The sequence below is a fragment of the Aquarana catesbeiana genome, linkage group LG06, assembly GCF_042186555.1.
Source record: "Aquarana catesbeiana isolate 2022-GZ linkage group LG06, ASM4218655v1, whole genome shotgun sequence".
NCBI classification, from domain to species: Eukaryota; Metazoa; Chordata; class Amphibia; order Anura; family Ranidae; genus Aquarana; species Aquarana catesbeiana.
In genome coordinates, this window is record NC_133329.1 from 24,571,615 (window position 1) to 24,592,322 (window position 20,708).

The following is a 20,708-nucleotide window of genomic DNA, read 5'->3' on the forward strand; positions in this document are numbered from 1 at the left end:
ACGTCACTTCTGCCCTGCAATGATATGCAGACGGGTGGGGGCCATCTTCCCCTCACTCGTCTCCATGTCAGCCCAGGGAACAGACCCGATCGCCTCCGCCACTGCCCACAGCTCCGGTAAGCGGCGGAGGGCACCGGATCGCAGTGGGAGGGGCCCGCTCCCGGCATCGATAAAAGTGATTTTGTGGCAAATCCGTCTCAGAGACCACTTTTATCTTGTACCAGACCGCCGGCTGAACACGTGGATACCGGGGTTATGGCAGCTAGCTGCTGCCATAACAACGATATCCGTCCTCAAAGTAGGGACGTACATCCGTGTGCGGCGGTCCGGAAGTGGTTAATGAAGCCTTGCACTGAGTATTTGTGGTTGTCTACTAAGGTTGTCTTTCATCAGAGTAACCACTGGTCGTTCCCCGAGGTTATACATATTCTGGTATGACGATTGATTATTTATTTATTATAAGTTCCTTTGGCCATTACTGTCATGGAAAATAGCTTCAGACTAGACTCATAATGTCTTTACTTTATAACAGACTTCCAGCTGCTTCTCCTCTCTTGTCTGCGGGGGGCTCCTGCGTCCGCCGGGGCAGATCCACTCATTTTAGACTGCAGCCTGTGTTGCTACCTCCGGTAAGGGTTATGATTACTCTCTGGAAGGGACGCCATATTTTGCCACTGTTATTACCAACCATGTTATGTGATGTTTCACTGTTTATATTATGATTAATCTGACACCTTTTTCTTTTATCTCTGTAGTATTTAGTGTTGCCAACCACCCGTAGATTTACGGGGCAGCCTGTAAATTTACCCCCTTTTTCGGGCTGCCCGTTAAAGTCTGTTACGGGCACCGGTGGCCGAAAAAAAAAGATGCCCGCGAGCCGACCATGCAACTGCGCATGCGCCGTTCCGAAGCCGGCCGGGCTCTGGAAAGTTCGTACATGCTCGGGGGGGGCGGCGCATGCGCAGTAACGTAATTGCGCTGCCCGGCACCATTTTTGAATAGACAATCGACGGAGAGAGACCAGACCACGGCGGCCAGCGGTGGTGATTCCTGACCAGCTGTAGTGCACTCCAGAATGCAGATACCTATGAAAATAAAGTAAGAAAGCTGAACAGCATGCAGGAAGGTGTTATAAAAGATTGCTGCAGACTCAAGTTCTGCTTTAAATGGAAGTCTAATTGAACTTCAGGGGTAGTAGATTGGTTTGCATTTTATGTATCTGGGTGGGTCTTCTGTCAGATTAGATTATGTAGTTTCCAGTGACCAGCAATAAAGAAACCCTAGTGCTACTGGCTGACTTTAGGAGGACTTGTAGGCTAAAATCTAATGTGTATCAGCAGCCTTTCCTACAACTCCTACTACTTCCCATATCCCTGTATATTGTGTTCAATAAGATGTCCATCTAAGAGGTTTTTTTTTTAATTAGCAACATTACCCACAAACACATGCCTCATATGAAACCAGATGTGGAAGGGAGTTCCACATCCTTAATGCTGTGGCGATTGGGATCGCTCGATATTGCAGAGGGAGTCCCTCTGGATCGAGCGACTCAACGCCACCACCCCGCCTGGCCTAAACGAGTCAGTGTCCTATAGGGCATTCTTATGAATTCTGGTTTACTCCTCTTCCCCCGTCCCCCCTTCTTTTCCCCCCCTCCTCCCTTCCTTTTCTCCCCTTCCCTCCCCCCTCCCCCCCTCCCTGCTCCTTCCTTTCCCTTCTCCCATCCCCTCCCCCCTTTCCCCCCCCCCCCCCTTCTTTCCTTCCCTGTTTCCCTTCCCCCCCCCCCCTTCCTTCATCCTGGCACCCCCTGGGTCAAATATCAATATATTAATTATGGCTGCCTAGGTCTCATTCTCTAAGGTTAGGGGTGGCTGACACTCCATACAACTCTACACATTACTTGTATATAACACTTGTTTTATTTTTTGTTTCATTAAGCTGTATTGTTTTGCTTTATTATGTTGCTGTTCAAGGCCAGGCTCCTTCCCCCGTTGTCAGACCCTGTTGGTGTGTTCCGCCCCGTTTCATCTCCTAGGCGACGGACACATGCTCGCCCTGGCAGCCCTTCGGCTGCTTGTGTCTCCTTGTTTGGGAACTAGATTCCCCTTGTCGGGAGCGCGCGCGTGCGCAGTAGCACTCTGTAGTGCACCTGCGCAGTGCGGGTGAGCTGACCCGGTGACGTCAGGGACCGCCCTTGCCAGGCCGTCCCTGACTTCCGGGTTGGGGTGCTTTTATAGCGGCCGGTACACGGCCGCTGTACGAGCCTACAGTCCTCCGGCGTCGCGCTTTACGAGGTAGCAGCATCTGGGTAAGTCTCACCTTCCCCCCCCTCCCTTCCCCCATTCCGTCCCCTTCCTTCCAATCCCTCCCTGGTGGTTGACTTCTCCCTGCTGTCTCCTTATCCATGCTGCGCTTGGTCACTATTGCTTTCCTATGCACAGTGGCCACTTGCAGCGTCTGTGTATGGCCTCATATGGGTATTTTACTATCTCTTCCTTGTGGGGGACTACAGATAACTTGTCACGCTTACACCCTTGTACCTGCTATTTATACCTATTACCTATGGTTTGATACCTTCTACTGTAGCAAGCTATCGTTGCTGTCCCCTTGCTTTGTGGGCACTTTTCTCCCTCCCCTCCCTCTAATATCCTAGAGTATAAATGTACCTTACTCTATTACAGCTTTTGCGGCTACTACCTTCCTTGCACAGACCATTGGCTCCACCCTTGTGGAGCTTTCACTATCACTCATGAGCGCCTGGATCGTTTAAACGTTCATTCACCATTATCCCCATCAGTGTATACTCCTCCTTTACTTTATTCTACCACCCTCGTTGACCACGTTGCAGGGGTAAGTTATGGCCCTTATTATCTGTGTGCATTCTCCCTTCTTCCTGTCTCTTTTTTCTAGTCTTCCCCATTCTTTCCTGGTTCTAGCCTTTGCCTCTTACCACCCCCCCCACCCCCACTATTTCTCCTCCCCCCCCTCCCCTCCCCCTTCCAATTTTCTTTCCTTCCTTTTCTCCTCTTCCCTCCCCCCCCCCCCCCTTTCCCCCCCCCCCCCCCTTCCTCTCCCCCCCCTCTCCCCTTTCCTCCCCCCCCCCTCTCCCTTCCCCTTTTCCCCTCCCCCCCTCCCCTTCTCCCCCCCCCCCTCCCCTTCTCCCCCTCCCTCTCCCTTTCCCCCCCCTTTTCCCCCCCCCCTCGTTTTTCCCCCCCCCCTTCCTCTCCCCCCCTCTTCCCCCCTTTCCCCCCCCCCCCCCCCCTTTTCCCTCACTTTCTTCCTTCTTTCTTCCTATTTTCCCCCTATCACCATTTCTAGTTCCTTCTCTTTGCACACTGGGTCCCAACCTAGAGCTACCTTATGGGTACCCCCTATACCCTACTATGTTCTACCTTGCTTTGTGGTGCAGTGACCCACACACAAATCAACCAATTAAATATTTTACCCACCAGAGGCTGTTCTGTTTTCCCCTGTGTTCGTCGCAGGGAGAACTGTATGGGGCCCCACATATCCACAGAGAAATTCTGAACGGGTGAGCCTGTCCTTTCTTATACTCAATTTGTATATTATGGTTCAATGTATTATTTAATGATCTCGCTGCCACCATTACAAAAATGTTATGCATTTGTGAATTTCTGTATATTTATTATCTGTCCTTATGCCACATTATAGACTTTACTCTCCTGAGGAAGCGGTGAACACCGCGAAACCGGTCGAGAATCCAAGTCATTGTTGCAATCTCTGTTATTATTGGATACAATTCATGTGGTTGTATGTACTGCTTTGTTCTGTATGACAACTGTATATGTTATTGTACTTTCGAGATAAATTTATCTCTTTTTTTAAAATGATTTTCTATTAAAAACCTAGTTTTTATTCTACTATCTTTCCTTCACCTGTTTGTACCAATACCCTACTACCTCCAGTACCGAAATAGTCCCCTGTGGTTTCCCCTATATGTGGGGGGTTAGGATAACTGCCGACAGAAGCAGCGAACTGCGGCTTTCCCTACTCCCTACCTTCTTTCGTTATAGATTATTGGGATGATGGTACTTTATATTTGGTAACTTAACTATTGAATGGTAGGCGCTCTGCCTTACATTATGTAGTTTCCAGTGACCAGCAATAAAGAAACCCTAGTGCTACTGGCTGACTTTAGGAGGACTTGTAGGCTAAAATCTAATGTGTATCAGCAGCCTTTCCTACAACTCCTACTACTTCCCATATCCCTGTATATTGTGTTCAATAAGATGTCCATCTAAGAGGTTTTTTTTTTAATTAGCAACATTACCCACAAACACATGCCTCATATGAAACCAGATGTGGAAGGGAGTTCCACATCCTTAATGCTGTAACATTAAAAAACCCTTACGCAGTTTAAGGTTGAACCACTTCTCCAACTTCATTGAGTGGCCACAGATCTTCTTGAGTCACCTGAGACTAAATAGTTTCCTCCCTATGCTGGAATCACCATAAAATAGTTGCATATCAATAGACATGGGCCAAACACACCCCTGTTTGCAGCAGAACTCCTGAACAGGGGAAATGTTCTAACCCAAACGACAAACCTCATTGAAGTCTATAGGAGAAAATAGGAGAAATCAAAAGTGCCCATTTTGAAGGCTTCTATGCAAATAATTGGCCATAAAAGGGGTATGGGGGTCTTGGTACTGCCCTGGGTGAAATGTATTAATTTTTTTTTTTAATTGTTTTTTCAGGAGCAGTGATTTTAATTATTCTTAAAATGCAACAACAAAAATGTAAAACTTCTTTAAATATAATGCTTGAGGGTCCCCTTAGTCTGGAAAGTGTTTCCACCGCTCAGGCTGACACTGACCCAGGTGTAAGTGGAAGTTTCAGAGCAGAAGAGCTCCAGGTGCTGGCTGAATGCTAGGCAAAGCAGGCTTGAATGGAGGAGAAGATTTGGATGCCGCACACCGGATGTAGTAAAAAAAACTTCACTTTATTGAAAAAATGGGATCATCAAAATAACAAGACTGTCATGCAGAAAGTACAGGTAAGCTGACGCGTTTCGCACTCAGGACTGAGTGCTTACTCATAGCTAACAAATATTAAAAAGACAAACTCTTATATAGCTCATTGGGGTATCACATGATTGCCCAATTAGATGGTCATTGAGTCTCAGCTGGAAGCCGATTTAATGAGGTCTCGGCATCTGCTGGCTATTTGGTGTGTTGACTGATTGAGAAATGTTTTCAAAACCGTGACATGTAAATAGATGACAAAGAATGTGAAAAAAGATGTGTATATGTACATGTGTAGGCAAAAAATATATATGTGTGTAAATATATATGGTGAATCCTATCAATAAACGTGTATATAATAATGAATATACTTCTATAACGTGTATATATAAAAGGTGATAAGTATCAAAAAAAGGATTACTATTAGGTGAAAGGAAAAAATGTGTAAAAAAAAAATAAATAAATAAATAAATAAATTATATAATTCCATCTAGACATTTAGTGTGACACAGATTAGCGGCGTTCTATTACCTTGAACACCGCTGCTTCATTCCTGAAATTCCACACACACCCTGCTCTCGGCCAGGCTCATCATTTAGAATCACTACGTTACAAGTCAGTCTACTGGGACCCTGCATATATCACTGCCATTTGACCAGATCAGGGCAACCCCTATCAGCGTGATTTTATGTCTTTGAATCCCACAGTTTATTTCTATTATTATAGGGCCCTATATGTACCTTGTTATCAACCGCGGGCATATCACGCATTATTTCAGGTCACATTGCTCTATATTTCACCTGTATTATTCCGGCTTATTATAGAGAGCTTCATCCACTTCACCGGCATATCATAGAGAGCTTCATCATATTTATATATTTTGTTCACATATAGTTTTATTACATTCACTCTTCACATTTACTTTGCACGTTGTCTGAATATTTTTATCAATATATTTTCTCTTTTTTTAATGAGAAATATTTTTTTTTTTTTTTTTACACATTTTTTCCTTTCACCTAATAGTAATCCTTTTTTTGATACTTATCACCTTTTATATATACACGTTATAGAAGTACATTCATTATTATATACACGTTTATTGATAGGATTCACCATATATATTTACACACATATATATTTTTTGCCTACACATGTACATATACACATCTTTTTTCACATTCTTTGTCATCTATTTACATGTCACGGTTTTGAAAACATTTCTCAATCAGTCAACACACCAAATAGCCAGCAGATGCCGAGACCTCATTAAATCGGCTTCCAGCTGAGACTCAATGACCATCTAATTGGGCAATCATGTGATACCCCAATGAGCTATATAAGAGTTTGTCTTTTTAATATTTGTTAGCTATGAGTAAGCACTCAGTCCTGAGTGCGAAACACGTCAGCTTACCTGTACTTTCTGCATGACAGTCTTGTTATTTTGATGATCCCATTTTTTCAATAAAGTGAAGTTTTTTTTACTACATCCGGTGTGCGGCATCCAAATCTTCTCCTCCATTCAAGGTCCCCTTAGTCTGCTTATAAAGTGGTGCACCTGCAGCATGTCTAGATCTGTGCTGTTTCACATTGCTGTCAGTGTCACTGTGAGAGTCAATTTCATGTGTAAAAATGTCAAATAAGAAATATTTTTTTTTGCCTTAAAGGGTTTATAAACCCTCGAGGTTTTTTTCCTTAATGCATTCTATGCATTAAGGGGAAAAACCTCTTGTGATGCAAAAGCCCCCCAGAGCCCCCCCCCCCCAACTTTTATTTACCTGAAACTGGTCTTTTCAGTGAAGCGGATGAGCACACCAGCTCCAGCCGGTGTCTGGGGTCCTGATTGAATAGAATGATAGCAGCGCAGCCATTGGCTCCCGATGCTGCCAAACAAATCCAATGACGCAGGAGCCAGGGGCGGGGCCGAGTCCTGCTGTCTGTGTAAATGGACGAAGCAAAAGGACAAGGGAGTGCGCCCGCATGAGTGCCCCCATGGAATTCGGCTCTCCAACAGGGCACTCGAGAAGAGGAGGAGCCAGGAGCGCCGCTGAGGGACCCCAGAAGTGGAGGATCGGGGTCACTTTATGCAAAACCAACTGCACAGAGGTGGTAAGTATGACATGTTTGTTTTGTTTTTTTTTAAATAAAACATATCCTTTAAGTCTTAATTTTGCATTAAAACCTTAAATCGCATTGCTAATTGCATAGTGTACTTGTTTGTAGGCTAAATGCTGAAATTTCCGCTTAAAACTGAAATTTTGTAACTTTTGGCAATGCCAGTAAAAACTCAGCTGTGCCAATAAATTGTGGGTTTCATGTCAGTAAATTTCAATCTGGTAGGTTGGCGAAACTGGCCGGGGGTCTAAGTCTTCCTCAGTCTATAAAAAAAAAAACAAGTTTTACCTCTCCACTATAATCCATGATTTTTCATGTGAAAGGAGACTGTGTAGTTCAAGATAATTATCATTATTATAAGGAATGGAGAGTGATGGGTATTCCCTATATACAATGTGATCTGATCTGTGGAGATGTTCAGAGTGGATCCAGAATCCAGTAGATCCTTTTCTCATCTGGCACTCAGTATGACTCTCTTACCATGTTTTCCTCCGCAGTAATCCAGTATTTTTTCCATATCAGACAGATCCGGCAGAGGGGTCTCCAGAGAGTATGAGTGATGCAGGATAATGGTGGAGGATTTATCAACTTTATCAGCACAAGATTTCCAGATTTCTTCATCATCAGGAGAAATGTACCAACACAGAGACCCATCGTCAAAGACTGAAATGTCCGACAAATGTTTTACTAGCTGTAGTACATTGCTTTCGGGGTTCCGGGTGATGATGGTAAACTTCTCTTTACTCTTCTTCCTATTCCAAGTATCACCAAAACAACACAGAGGAGAAGTTGTAAGAAGTTATTTTTTTTGTTAATATAAATATAAAAGTCATATAGAAATGATATATACAGATTCTGGGTGACATTTACAACTGACAGCTGTCTGTAACCTTCATGATGTCTGTTAATGGGATTGAGGACAACTAGTACTGTATGTACCATAAGGGAACACATGGGCCACTGCCTAGGGCAGCAGGGTTAGGGGGGCAGCACTAGGCGGTGATTATTATTTGTGATATGTGTTTTTATTATTTTTTTCTTCTCTCTTCTGTCCACCTCTGGAAATGTGTGGCTACATTCAGCAAGATAATATTTCATTGAAGAGGTTGGAGGGGATGGTGGAGTCTGAAGACTCATTAAAGTGCAAGAAACATAAAAGAAACATAAAAAAGCAGCTCTGCGTGCAAAGCGGATCCCAGCCTGCCTCCAACAGATCATCCTTGCAGTAATATTTCCAAAGTAATCACATGAAACAGTAGGCAGAGAGTCCAGTAGGCACAGGCAGGTTACCAATCAGACCAATTATGGGAGGCAAAAGAGACACAGAAGAGGGGGGCTCACTGAAAGTGGCAAAAAAAAAGAGGTACTGTATAAGAGGTTTATCAGTTGGTTGGGGGTATCAGAGGTTGGTATGTAGGAACAGGGGTATCAGAGGTTGGGATATAGGAACAGGGGTATCAGAGGTTGGTATGTAGGAACAGGGGTATCAGAGGTTGGGATATAGGAACAGGGGTATCAGAGGTTGGGATATAGGAACAGGGGTATCAGAGGTTGGGATATAGGAACAGGGGTATCAGAGGTTGGGATATAGGAACAGGGGTATCAGAGGTTGGGATATAAGAACAGGGGTATCAGAGGTTGGGATATAGGAACAGGGGTATCAGAGGTTGGGGTATAGGAACAGGGGTATCAGAGGTTGGCATATAGAAACAGGGGTATCAGAGGTTGGGATATAGAAACAGGGGTATCAGAGGTTGGGATATAGGAACAGGGGTATCAGAGGTTGGGATATAGGAACAGGAGTATCAGAGATTGGGGATATAGGAACAGGGGTATCAGAGGTTGGGATATAAGAACAGGGGTATCAGAGGTTGGTATGTAGGAACAGGGGTATCAGAGGTTGGGATATAGGAACAGGGGTATCAGAGATTGGGGATATAGGAACAGGGGTATCAGAGGTTGGGATATAGGAACAGGGGTATCAGAGGTTGGTATGTAGGAACAGGGGTATCAGAGGTTGGGATATAGGAACAGGGGTATCAGAGGTTGGGATATAGGAACAGGGGTATCAGAGGTTGGGATATAAGAACAGGGGTATCAGAGGTTGGGATATAGGAACAGGGGTATCAGAGGTTGGGGTATAGGAACAGGGGTATCAGAGGTTGGCATATAGAAACAGGGGTATCAGAGGTTGGGATATAGAAACAGGGGTATCAGAGGTTGGGATATAGGAACAGGGGTATCAGAGGTTGGGATATAGGAACAGGAGTATCAGAGATTGGGGATATAGGAACAGGGGTATCAGAGGTTGGGATATAAGAACAGGGGTATCAGAGGTTGGGATATAGGAACAGGAGTATCAGAGATTGGGGATATAGGAACAGGGGTATCAGAGGTTGGGATATAGGAACAGGGGTATCAGAGGTTGGGGTATAGGAACAGGGGTATCAGAGGTTGGGGTATAGGAACAGGGGTATCAGAGGTTGGGATATAGGAACAGGGGTATCAGAGCTTGGGGTATAGGAACAGGGGTATCAGAGGTTGGGATATAGGAACAGGGGTATCAGAGGTTGGGATATAGGAACAGGAGTATCAGAGATTGGGGATATAAGAACAGGGGTATCAGAGGTTGGGATATAAGAACAGGGGTATCAGAGGTTGGGATATAGGAACAGGAGTATCAGAGATTGGGGATATAGGAACAGGGGTATCAGAGGTTGGGATATAGGAACAGGGGTATCAGAGGTTGGGGTATAGGAACAGGGGTATCAGAGGTTGGGGTATAGGAACAGGGGTATCAGAGGTTATGATATAGGAACAGGGGTATCAGAGGTTGGGATATGGGAATGGGGTATCAGAAGTAGGGCTGCAACTAACGATTATTTTCATAATCGATTAGTTGGCCCGAATATTGTTTCGATTAATCGATTAATCGGTTAATAACCCTAAAACAAAGTGTGGTGCATAATTTAGTTAATATGTAAAGTTTAAAAAAATGCAATTTATTCCTAAATATCTTTATACGCAGGGGTAAATATAAATAATCAACTATATGGTTAGGGAGTAATATCTTTAATCCTCTCTGAGAATAACAGACAGAAGATATATACTCTATATACTATTAGAGGTTGAATCTGGTAAATATCATCAGACTCAGATCAAATTTTTTTATTTAAAGAAAAAAAAAATTCTAGACTGTTTTGCAGATTTTCAAACAGAACTGTAATATTACATGCTTTTCTGCAGCTTCTCCATTGAAGTATATTGAACCAAAAAAGCACCGCTTTGCATTGAAAAAGGTCCTTGACCCTTTCCAAATATACAGCAGCTGAAAAAAGCATAGATGTGAACGTTAAATGAACTGTAGTGCATTTCTGCAAATAGAACCAAAAAACACATGGCTGGGAACCAGGCCTAAGACATTTAGTAACATAATGGAGTTAAAAAAAAATAAAAAATTAGCCCTTCATTTTTTTACTGTGCAACAGTGAAAGTAATATATACAGTAGAGATTATTTGCTCTTTTTGTACTATGTAGGGCTAATTTTAGCTTTTTTAACCCCATTATGTTACTGGCCGATTAATCGATTATGAAAATAGTAATCGATTAATTTCATAATCGATTAATCGATTAGTTATTTCGGCCCTAATCAGAAGTAAGGTATAGGAACAGGGGTATCAGAGGTTGGGGATATAAAAACAGGGGTATCAGAGGTTGGGGATATAAAAACAGGGGTATCAGAGGTTGGGATATAGAAACAGGGGTATCAGAGGTTGTGATATAAAAACAGGGGTATCAGAGGTTGGGGGATGGGAACAGGGGTATGCCTAAAACACGTCAGCTGCTTTTTAATGCTCATATGTAGCCAATAAAATGATAGAGTTCATTAACGGCAGTCTAAAGCCCATACTGAAGTACCAAGTAAAGTGTGAAAAAATAAAAATAATGAAAGGAAGAGAACATGTGACTGAAATTATAACTACAACCAACCGAATTGGTGAAACCTCTATACCAATATGACGTCGCCCCAGGACGACGTCACATTGTGATGAAAAGCGTCGGGAGGAGGGACGTGCTTACGTCACCACGCTGTCGCAAACCCGCAGGAAGGGGCATTCATGCTTAGCCGGCAGGCTTTATATCTTATGCTGTTTTTAAAGATTCTTGAGTAAGTGTACTTCATTTTTATAATAAATATGGTCCATTGGTTTTACACTATGGCCAGTCTGCTTCTCTCCTTGGGTCTCCTCGGGTCATTCTGATTATCATCTGGGTCTGGGATTGGTTTTCCCCGGAATCCGCCTTCAAGCTGAATATCATCTGTCCGACTCCATTGAGACCTCTGAGTGAGAGTTGATGCTTGGACCCATCTGGATGTTAAAAAGCCCAGGCTGGGTTAATAACCACAAGCGATAACAAGATTGCTATCTGGAAAGCTTAAAATCTAAGTGATGGAGGGATTGTCGTGTCTGTGAATGACTGTCACACTGAGAAGATTTAAAAAGAGATTTAGTCACCTAAAGGGCGATTTACACAGTTCACTTTGCATCTTTATTGTGTTGACTTTTAATGAGCGATTTACACAGTTTATTTTTTGCATTTTCATTGTATTGACTTTTGCAAAGACTTTCTGTATTGACTCTCAAACCCAAGCGAGTCACATATATAATTTTATAATTTTAACTTTGGTTCAATTTATCACATTTAGTTTTTATATCTATTTTCGATTGACTGTCTGTGGTCAATTTTAGTCTTTTTTTTTATCTTCACATTTTATTTATTTTATTCACTTAGCTTATTAGCACCCTGAAAAGTGATTCACAAGCTTTGAAGAGTGACCCACATGTCAATTAAATTTTTGGTGTTTCACGTTATTAGTGCAGTTCTTTCAAACCCTTATATTTTTTTATATGTATCTTACAGTCTAGTTGCTGCTATGTTTTCTAAATTGGTTATTAGGCTTAGTGTGGTTTGCTCTTTTTCCATATAAGGATATTGTCTTTATTCAGGTGCATGCAATGATTAGATATAATAGATACTTGGGTGCATCCTACAATTCCCTACGCATTTCGTGGTGCAAAGCCACTTCTTCAGGGGCTGATGCATCCATATGTCTGAAAAAAATTAGCTCTAATTAAAGCCCATATATCAATTGACAGAAAATTTAACCAAACATTTATCGGGTCCTAATTACTCACACAGAGTTACAGTTCACAGATATGCGGTATAGTAACACAAGGGCCACCGGGAATGTAGTCTGTCCCAGGAACTGAGGCAACGAACCTGCAGACAAGGCGGCCACCCCCAAAGTATCCCTAGAGAGTATAATTCTCCAACTGTGGTGAAAGAGCAACAGGAAATAGTATATGTGGGATCCATGATCTCTATAAAAGAGAGTGTGAAATGGTAAGTGACTCAATTATTAGTAATACTGAGGATGGTCAAGGTCTGTACCAAGTAAAGTGCGAAAAAATAAAGAGAATAATGAAAAGAAGAGAACATGTGACTGAAATTATAACTATAACCAACCGAATTGGTGAAACCAACCTGAAACCTATAAATAAACCTTTAATTGATGATAACCACCTCAAGGGGGTAATGAAAACTGTGTCCACAATTTACCTGATATGTCTGCATAGTAGCATGGTCCATGTGAAATGAAGCTAAAAAACTGGCTCAAAGGGATGCTTTAAAAGCCGTACCCACAGGTTCCTCCCAGTGTCATGCTGGCGTCATGGAAAAGGGAGCGGCACCCCCATCCAGGGTGGCACCCACCGTCCCTGATTGGGCGCTGACTAACTCCCAGTCCAATTGACCCAAAGTGTGGAAAGAGGCACCCACATACTGTAATGGGGCCTATGGCGCCACATGTGTAGCGCCTAGCATGGCGACGATGTGTAGTAGGAACCTGCCCCCTTCCCCACCTCCCGCCACTCTGACCTGGAGGAGAGGGGAGGGCGCCCAATGCGCATGCGCAGCTCCCGGCCATCAGACGGCCCGGCGGCTCCAGGGATACAACCGCACATGAGTGAATAGAAAGATGGTATACATAAAGGGCAATAAGACACATTTCCCGGGACAGACTACATTCCTGGTGGCCCTTGTGTTACTATACCGCATACCTGTGAACTAAAACCCCATGTGAGCAATTAGTAGGGATGAGCTCAACGTTCTGGTCGAACATAAGTTTGACTCGAACATCGGGTGTTCGCTCGTTCGCAGAACAGTGAACATTATGGGGCATTTGCAGGAAATTTGAGCACCGCAGAAGACCCCATAATGCACTGCGAGATCACAGTGCATTGCTGTATGATGATTGGCCAAAGCATGCACCTGACCTGCATGCTTTGGCTAATTGCAGCGCCCTCTGCTGAGAGAGCCATAATTGGCCAAAGTCTAATTTGGATAATTTGGTCAATCATGGCTCAGGGGGACTAAGTCCACGCCCCACACTATATAAAGCTGCTTACATGGCTGCCATGTATAGTGTTGTTGGTATGGATAGAGAGATAGCTTGAGTTAGATTAAGCAGGCAGGTTATTCAGTTAGTGTAATAGATAGAGAGATAGCTTGAGATAGATAGATAGATAGATAGATAGATAGATAGATAGATAGATAGATAGATAGATAGATAGATAGATAGATAGATAGATCCCTCCCCGGTGTCATGTGGCTCGTTAGTGTTACAAGGTCTCAGGTGTGAATGGGGAGCAGGTGTGTTAAATTTGGTGTTATCGCTCTCACTCTCTCATACTGGTCACTGGAAGTTCAACATGGCACCTCATGGCAAAGAACTCTCTGAGGATTTGAAAAAAAGAATTGTTGCTCTACATAAAGATGGCCCTATAAGAAGATTGCCAAGACCCTGAAACTGAGCTGCAGCACGGTGGCCAAGACCATACAGCGGTTTACCAGGACAGGTTCCACTCAGAACAGGCCTCGCCATGGTCCACCAAAGAAGTTGAGTGCACGTGCTCAGCATCATATCCAGAGGTTGTCTTTGGGAAATAGACATACGAGTGCTGCCAGCATTGCTGCAGAGGTTGAAGGGGTGGGGGGTCAGCCTGTTAGGCTCAGACCATACGCTGCACACTGCATCAAATTGGTCTGCATGGCTGTCTTCCCAGGAGGAAGCCTCTTCTAAAGATGATGCACAAGAAAGTCCACAAACAGTTTGCTGAAGACAAGCTGACTAAGGACATGGATTACTGGAACCATGTCCTGTGGTCTGATGAGACCAAGATAAACTTATTTGGTTCAGATGGTGTCAAGCGTGTGTGGAGGCAACCAGGTGAGGAGTACAAAGACAAGTGTGTCTTCCCTACAGTCAAGTATGGTGGTGGGAGTGTCATGGTCTGGGGCTGCATGAGTGCTGCCGGCACTGGGGAGCTACAGTTCATTGAGGGAACCATGAATGCCAACATGTACTGTGACATACTGAAGCAGAGCATGATCCCCTCCCTTCAGAGACTGGACCGCAGGGCAGTATTCCAACATGATAACCACCCCAAACACACCTCCAAGATGACCACTGCCTTGCTAAAGAAGCAGGTAAAGGTGATGGACTGGCCAAGCATGTCTCCAGACCTAAACCCTATTGATCATCTGTGGGGCATCCTCAAACGGAAGGTGGAGGAGCGCAAGGTCTCTAACATCCACCAGCTCTGTGATGTCATCATGGAGGAATGGAAGAGGACTCCAGTGACAACCTGTGATACTCTGGTGAACTCCATGCCCAAGAGGGTTAAGGCAGTGCTGGAAAATAATGGTGGCCACACAAAATATTGACACTTTGGGCCCAATTTGGACATTTTCACTTAGGGGTGTACTCACTTTTGTTGCCAGTGGTTTAGACATTAATGGCTGTGTGTTGAGTTATTTTGAGGGGACAGCAAATTTACACTGTTATACAAGCTGTACACTCACTACTTTACATTGTAGCAAAGTGTCATTTCTTCAGTGTTGTCACATGAAAAGATAGAATAAAATATTTACAGAAATGTGACTGAGGGGTGTACTCACTTTTGTGAGATACTGTTTGTATATATATAATGTATTAAAACATGCTTTAATTAAATGAACACTTGTCAATGTAAAAAAAAAGAAAATTTCTTAAAACATATAATTGTTTACACTAGTGGTTGAGGTGCAGTAAAACTCTGCTCTTGAGCTGTGCTTTTGCCACCCCTCAACCACTACCATTTTTAGCTGTAGAGGCAGCTGCTGGGCATGTTCACATGCTGCAGCTGCAATTATATCACCTGTTGCTTTCAGCAGGTGTAGCCTGCCCTCCTTGCTAACTTGCAACGAAGGACCGGCCAACCTCACACCACGCTGTCACTTACGTAACAATGCCACTCTCAGCTGCGCCCAGCACAAAGATTTTCCAGCTTACGGGACCACAATCTAGGTACGAGCAGCCTGAGAGTGATTGTCACTGGGCTAATTACACAATTAACCCTTTAACTGCCACCACCCCCGTTTAAAAGACCGAGCCGGGGGAGACTCGTAATTTTAGCAATATCAGTTATAATTTTAGAATAAGCGTCTGCCACACACACTGCCACCACAGACAGGTCTGCTCAGAGTCTTACTGTACAACAGTAGCGCCCTTCAAGAGGCAGGTTCGTTTATAGCTTGCAGTAAGAGCTTTAGAGACAAGGTTAACACTTTTCAACATAAGGGTTTATTATGAAAAGGTCAAAGTTGATGCAAATAAAACATTTACAGAAAAAAGATGTTTCAAAAAGATAAAGACAATATACAGCCACAAAGAAATAAATAAGGTAGAATTGGGAAGAAAGAATACTTGCAATTAATGTCCGAGGGTTGATCAGAGTTCAATCGATGAGCTAGGTTATCGGTTCTCGACTTGGCAGATGTTTCTTCTTGGATGGTAAAAGGAGAACTGCCCATTGTCTTGGCATCTCCTGTGACCAATCGTCTGGTCATCTTGTTTAGGGGTTGGTTGCTGGGAGGTGTCTACACTCATGACCATGTCCCAGGTAGATTTTGTAATACATATTCATATATCTGCATCTATAGTGTTTACAGACTGCAACTATCCATATTATTATTCAACTTGAGATTTCCTTCAAAACAACTCTAAACATGCCATCTCTATAACGTATAGCCTGCTTAGGAGGAATAAGTGGTCCCAGGGGTTTCCCATATGACCTGACATAGGGGTGTCTGGACTTCAAACGTTACATATTATCTGAGGAAACTAAATATGTCCATATTATGGCTGTGCTATTACTAAGTCAGAAGTTATGAAACATGCTGAGATTTCATACTTATTCCACGGTTTTAAGTTGGACGTGTATTCAGACAATTTACAACCGGGGCCTGTTAGGTCTCTGAATGGAGAGGGTGACAGTTTTACGACAGGCCTGAACACTCTGCCCTTTCAACAAGCTGTTTTTCTACTGACCTAACCTGGTTTTCTTTTCTCTGTTGAGATAACCTTTTCTGTTGAACTTAAAAAGCTTTGAATTCCTAAGACAAGGGAGGAGGGAGGAGGGAGTTGAGATTTCTCTGTAATGTTACATGGTTAGCCAAACTGTCATGGCTACTTCCACACAAGATGGCAGCTAGCTACAGCTTTTCATGTCCCGTACGTGATATCGTTACAGCACCCACTGACCGTGACCCATTCAAATGAAAGGTGGCACTCTGCAAGTGGCCTGCAACTGCGTGCAACGTGGAGTTCAAGAGGTTAAAGCAGGTTGTGTGGAGGTGATACAACGCCGCTTCACCACCTCTCAAATGCTCTATGCATGCGCAGGAGTGATGTCATCGGGGCTCCAACAAACCTGGAAGGAAAACAAAGGGAAGATGTATTCTAAGGTAAATATTTTTTAATGTGCCAGTATGTGATGCATACTAGCATATTATGAAATTGCCTTACAGGGGAATTTTTTTTTTACTGCTGTGGTTTACAACCACTTTAAGTTGGTACACGTGCACAGGTTTTTTTGTTCAGATCGCTAGCTGACAGTTTCTTGCATCTACACAAGTGATGTGGATGCAGGACTCCCCCCTGCTGGGACAACATATTCTGACAGCAGGGACTCTCCACCATCAGATTACACGGATTAGTCCTGCAGCCAACTGCCTGCAAGCTGCTGATTAACCACTTGCTTACTGGGCACTTAAACCCCCCCTCCTGTCCAGACCAATTTTCAGCTTTTAGTGCTGTCGCACTTTGAATGACAATTGCGCGGTCATACAACACGGTACCCAAATGAAATTTTTATCATTTTTTTCCCACAAATAGAGCTTTCTTTTGATGGTATTTGATCACCTCTACGGTTTTTATTTTTTGTTAAAAAAAATTTAAAAAGACAGAATTTTTTAAAAAAAATTATATTTTTTTTTATATTTTGTTATCAATTTTTGCAGTTAATTTTTCTCCTTCGTTTATGTACGCCGATGAGGCGGCACTGATGGGCACCGATAGGTGGCAGTGATGGGCACTGATGAGTGGCGGTTATGGGCACTGATGGGTGGCAGTGTTGGGCACTGATTGGGCACTGACTGATAGCAGCACTGCTAGGTGGCACTAATAAGTGGCACTTGTGGGCATTGATAGGTGGCACTTGTGGGCATTGATAGGTGGCACTTGTGGGCTTTAATAGGTGGCACTTGTGGGCTTTAATAGGTGGCACTTGTGGGCACTGGCAGATGGCACTTGGAGGCACAGATGAGGCATCTGTGCCTCCTTCCTCTTCGGGACCGATGTCCCTTTGACATGAGCCGGTGATCGGCTTTTTTTTCCTCCTCACGCTGTCAGCATGAGGAGAAAATGAAACCGATCACCGAGCTTTTGTTTACATCATGTGACCAGCTGTCATTGGCTGACAGCTGATCACATGGTAAGGGGTCGGGACCGGCCCCTTACTCGGATCTGTGATCACCCGAGTCTCCGTGACTCGGTGATCACAGCGCGCACACCGCACGCCCTGCAGGGTGCGTGCGGTGCGCGTGTATAGGGGAGGACATCATATGACGTCCTCCCGGAGATTGAGGTCCGCGCTGTAGCCGTCATTCGGCTATGGCCCGGACCTCAAGTGGTTAAACAAGGTTTCCAGCAGTCCTGTCCAAGAGAAGCTGATCTAATGATTGGCTTCTGTCTAACAGGAAGGGCTACACACAGACTGAAATTCAGGCGATCCAAGCTGAAGTGGCCAAATCTGTGTGTACCCAGCTTTACCTTATTCCTTGCTCTAGCAGGATCCCTCCACTGCTGTGACCTGTCCCCTTCAGCTGTCAGTTAGTGGCTGTGGTCACACTCCAGCCTTCCCATCATACCATACAGCAGGGTTCCCCAACCACCGGGCTGCGGCCTCTCTGCAGCCTGGGCTGTGAGTGCGGGCGGGTGGGTGAGATATAGAGAGAGAGAGACAGCGGGCAAATGAGAGAAAGAGAGCTGGCAGTTGGGCGAGCAGAGAGATGACCTCTCTCACCACTCACCCTGCATCACCGCTGATCCCCCCTTACTGTGCAGCCACGGGCAGCAGAGACATTACATCACTGCCCGCCCTCTCTCTGGGACCCTGCCAATGCACATGTGCTGAAAAGTTGGAGAGAGAAGCCGCTTTTTCTGCTGTCACTGTTGCCTGCCACCAAATTGCCTTTACATTTAAAAAGTGAAAAACTGCATCTGGTATTTTTTGGTGGCAGGCAACAGTGGGAAGCTTCAGCTTCTGCCAGGATAGTGACAATCCACATCTGGTAGCAGGCGACATGGCAGGTGACAATCCGCATCTGGAGGTGTGCGATATGGTAAATGACAAATGGCATCTGGTGGCAAGATACGTGGCAAGTGACAATCCGCATCTGGTGACAGGCGACATGGCAAATGACAATCCGCATTTAGTGGCAGGCGCTGTGGCAAGTGACAATCTGAAACTGGTGGCAGGCGACGTGACAAGTTGCATCTGAAGGCAGGTGATGTAACAAGTGACAAGCTTCATCTGGTAGCCTACAACGTTACTGAACTGTAGATACATGCCCATTATTATTTATTATACATACTGTACTCTGCTGTAATTCAGTATTAGAAATATTCCTCCTCCTGCTGTAGCCTTGAGATCTTTCTAACAGCAGTCAGTGCTGGTATGGTGTATATGAGAGCACAACTCTAAACCATCCGCTCTGCCCACACTCATGGGCACATGGGCCTGCCCGTCCTCTCTGGCCGCCCATTGAGCTCAGTAGGGTAGGGAGATGCCATGTCGGCAGACTGAAAGAGAAAATCAGCTGACCCAAGCCGAGCCAATAGGGTGAAGGGTGAGGAGCTCTTCACTGTGCAAGGAGTCCGCATGTCGGGATAGGAGATACTAGAGACACAGGAAGGAAGCTGAGGATACACTGAGACCTAGCAAAGAGGGAGAACCAGGTGAGCTGCAAGTGAGTTACACTGATCCCATCCCTCAATATCAGCACTGCCACTGATCCCATCCATCAACCACCCCCCCTACACCACCACCACTGCTGCCACTGATCCCTCCCCCCCACACCACCACAACTACTGCTGCCACGGATCCCTCCCCCCCACACCACCACAACTACTGCTGCCACTGATCCCTCCCCCCCACACCACCACAACTACTGCTGCCATTGATCCCTCCCCCCCACACCACCACAACTACTGCTGCCACTGATCCCTCCCCCCACACCACCATGACTACTGCTGCCACTGATCCCTCCCCCCCACACCACCACAACTACTGCTGCCAATGATCCCTCCCCCCCACACCACCACAACTACTGCTGCCACTGATCCCTCCCCCCCACACCACCACAACTACTGCTGCCACTGATCCCTCCCCCCACACCACCATGACTACTGCTGCCACTGATCCCTCCCCCCACACCACCACGACCACTGCTGCCACTGATCCCTCCCCCCACACCACCATGACTACTGCTGCCACTGATCCCTCCCCCACACCACCACGACCACTGCTGCCACTGATCCCTCCCCCCACACCACCATGACTACTGCTGCCACTGATCCCTCCCCCCACACCACCACGACCACTGCTGCCACTGATCCCTCCCCCCACATCACCATGACCACTGCTGCCACTGATCCCTCCCCCACACCACCACAACCACTGCTGCCACTGATCGCTCCCCCACACCACTAGGACCACTGCTGCCACTGATCGCTCCCCCACACCACCAGGACCACTGCTGCCACTGATCCCTCCCCCACACCACAACGACCACTGCTGCCACTGATCCCTCCCACCACACCAACACGACCACTGCTGCCACTGATTACTCCCCCCACACCACCATGACCACTGCTGCCACTGATTACTCCCCCCACATCACCACCACCACTGCTACCATTATCCCTTCCCCACACCAGCACGACCAATGCTGCCACTGATCCCTCCCCCACACCAATACGACCACTGCTGCCACTAATTACTCCCCCCACATCACCACCACCACTGCTACCTTATACTTATCCCTTCCCCACACCAGCACGACCAATGCTGCCACTGATCCCTCCCCCCACACCACCACAACTACTGCTGCCACTGATCCCTCCCCCCCACACCACCACAACTACTGCTGCCACTGATCCCTCC

At 45.3% G+C, this 20,708-nt stretch overlaps 1 protein-coding gene across 1 annotated transcript in view; it reads right to left on the reverse strand.

Annotated features, from left to right (window-relative positions):
• LOC141147917 (uncharacterized) overlaps window positions 1–8,039 on the reverse strand; it is a 422,322-nt gene extending 414,283 nt beyond the window's left edge. Inside the window, exons 1-2 of the mRNA XM_073635076.1 lie at window positions 7,948–8,039; window positions 7,578–7,849 (exon numbers count right to left, since the gene is read on the reverse strand). Coding sequence (XP_073491177.1) covers window positions 7,578–7,849; window positions 7,948–8,039 — 364 coding nt within the window. The remainder of the gene's footprint in view (window positions 1–7,577; window positions 7,850–7,947) is intronic.
• Between the last annotated feature and the right edge of the window lie 12,669 nt (window positions 8,040–20,708).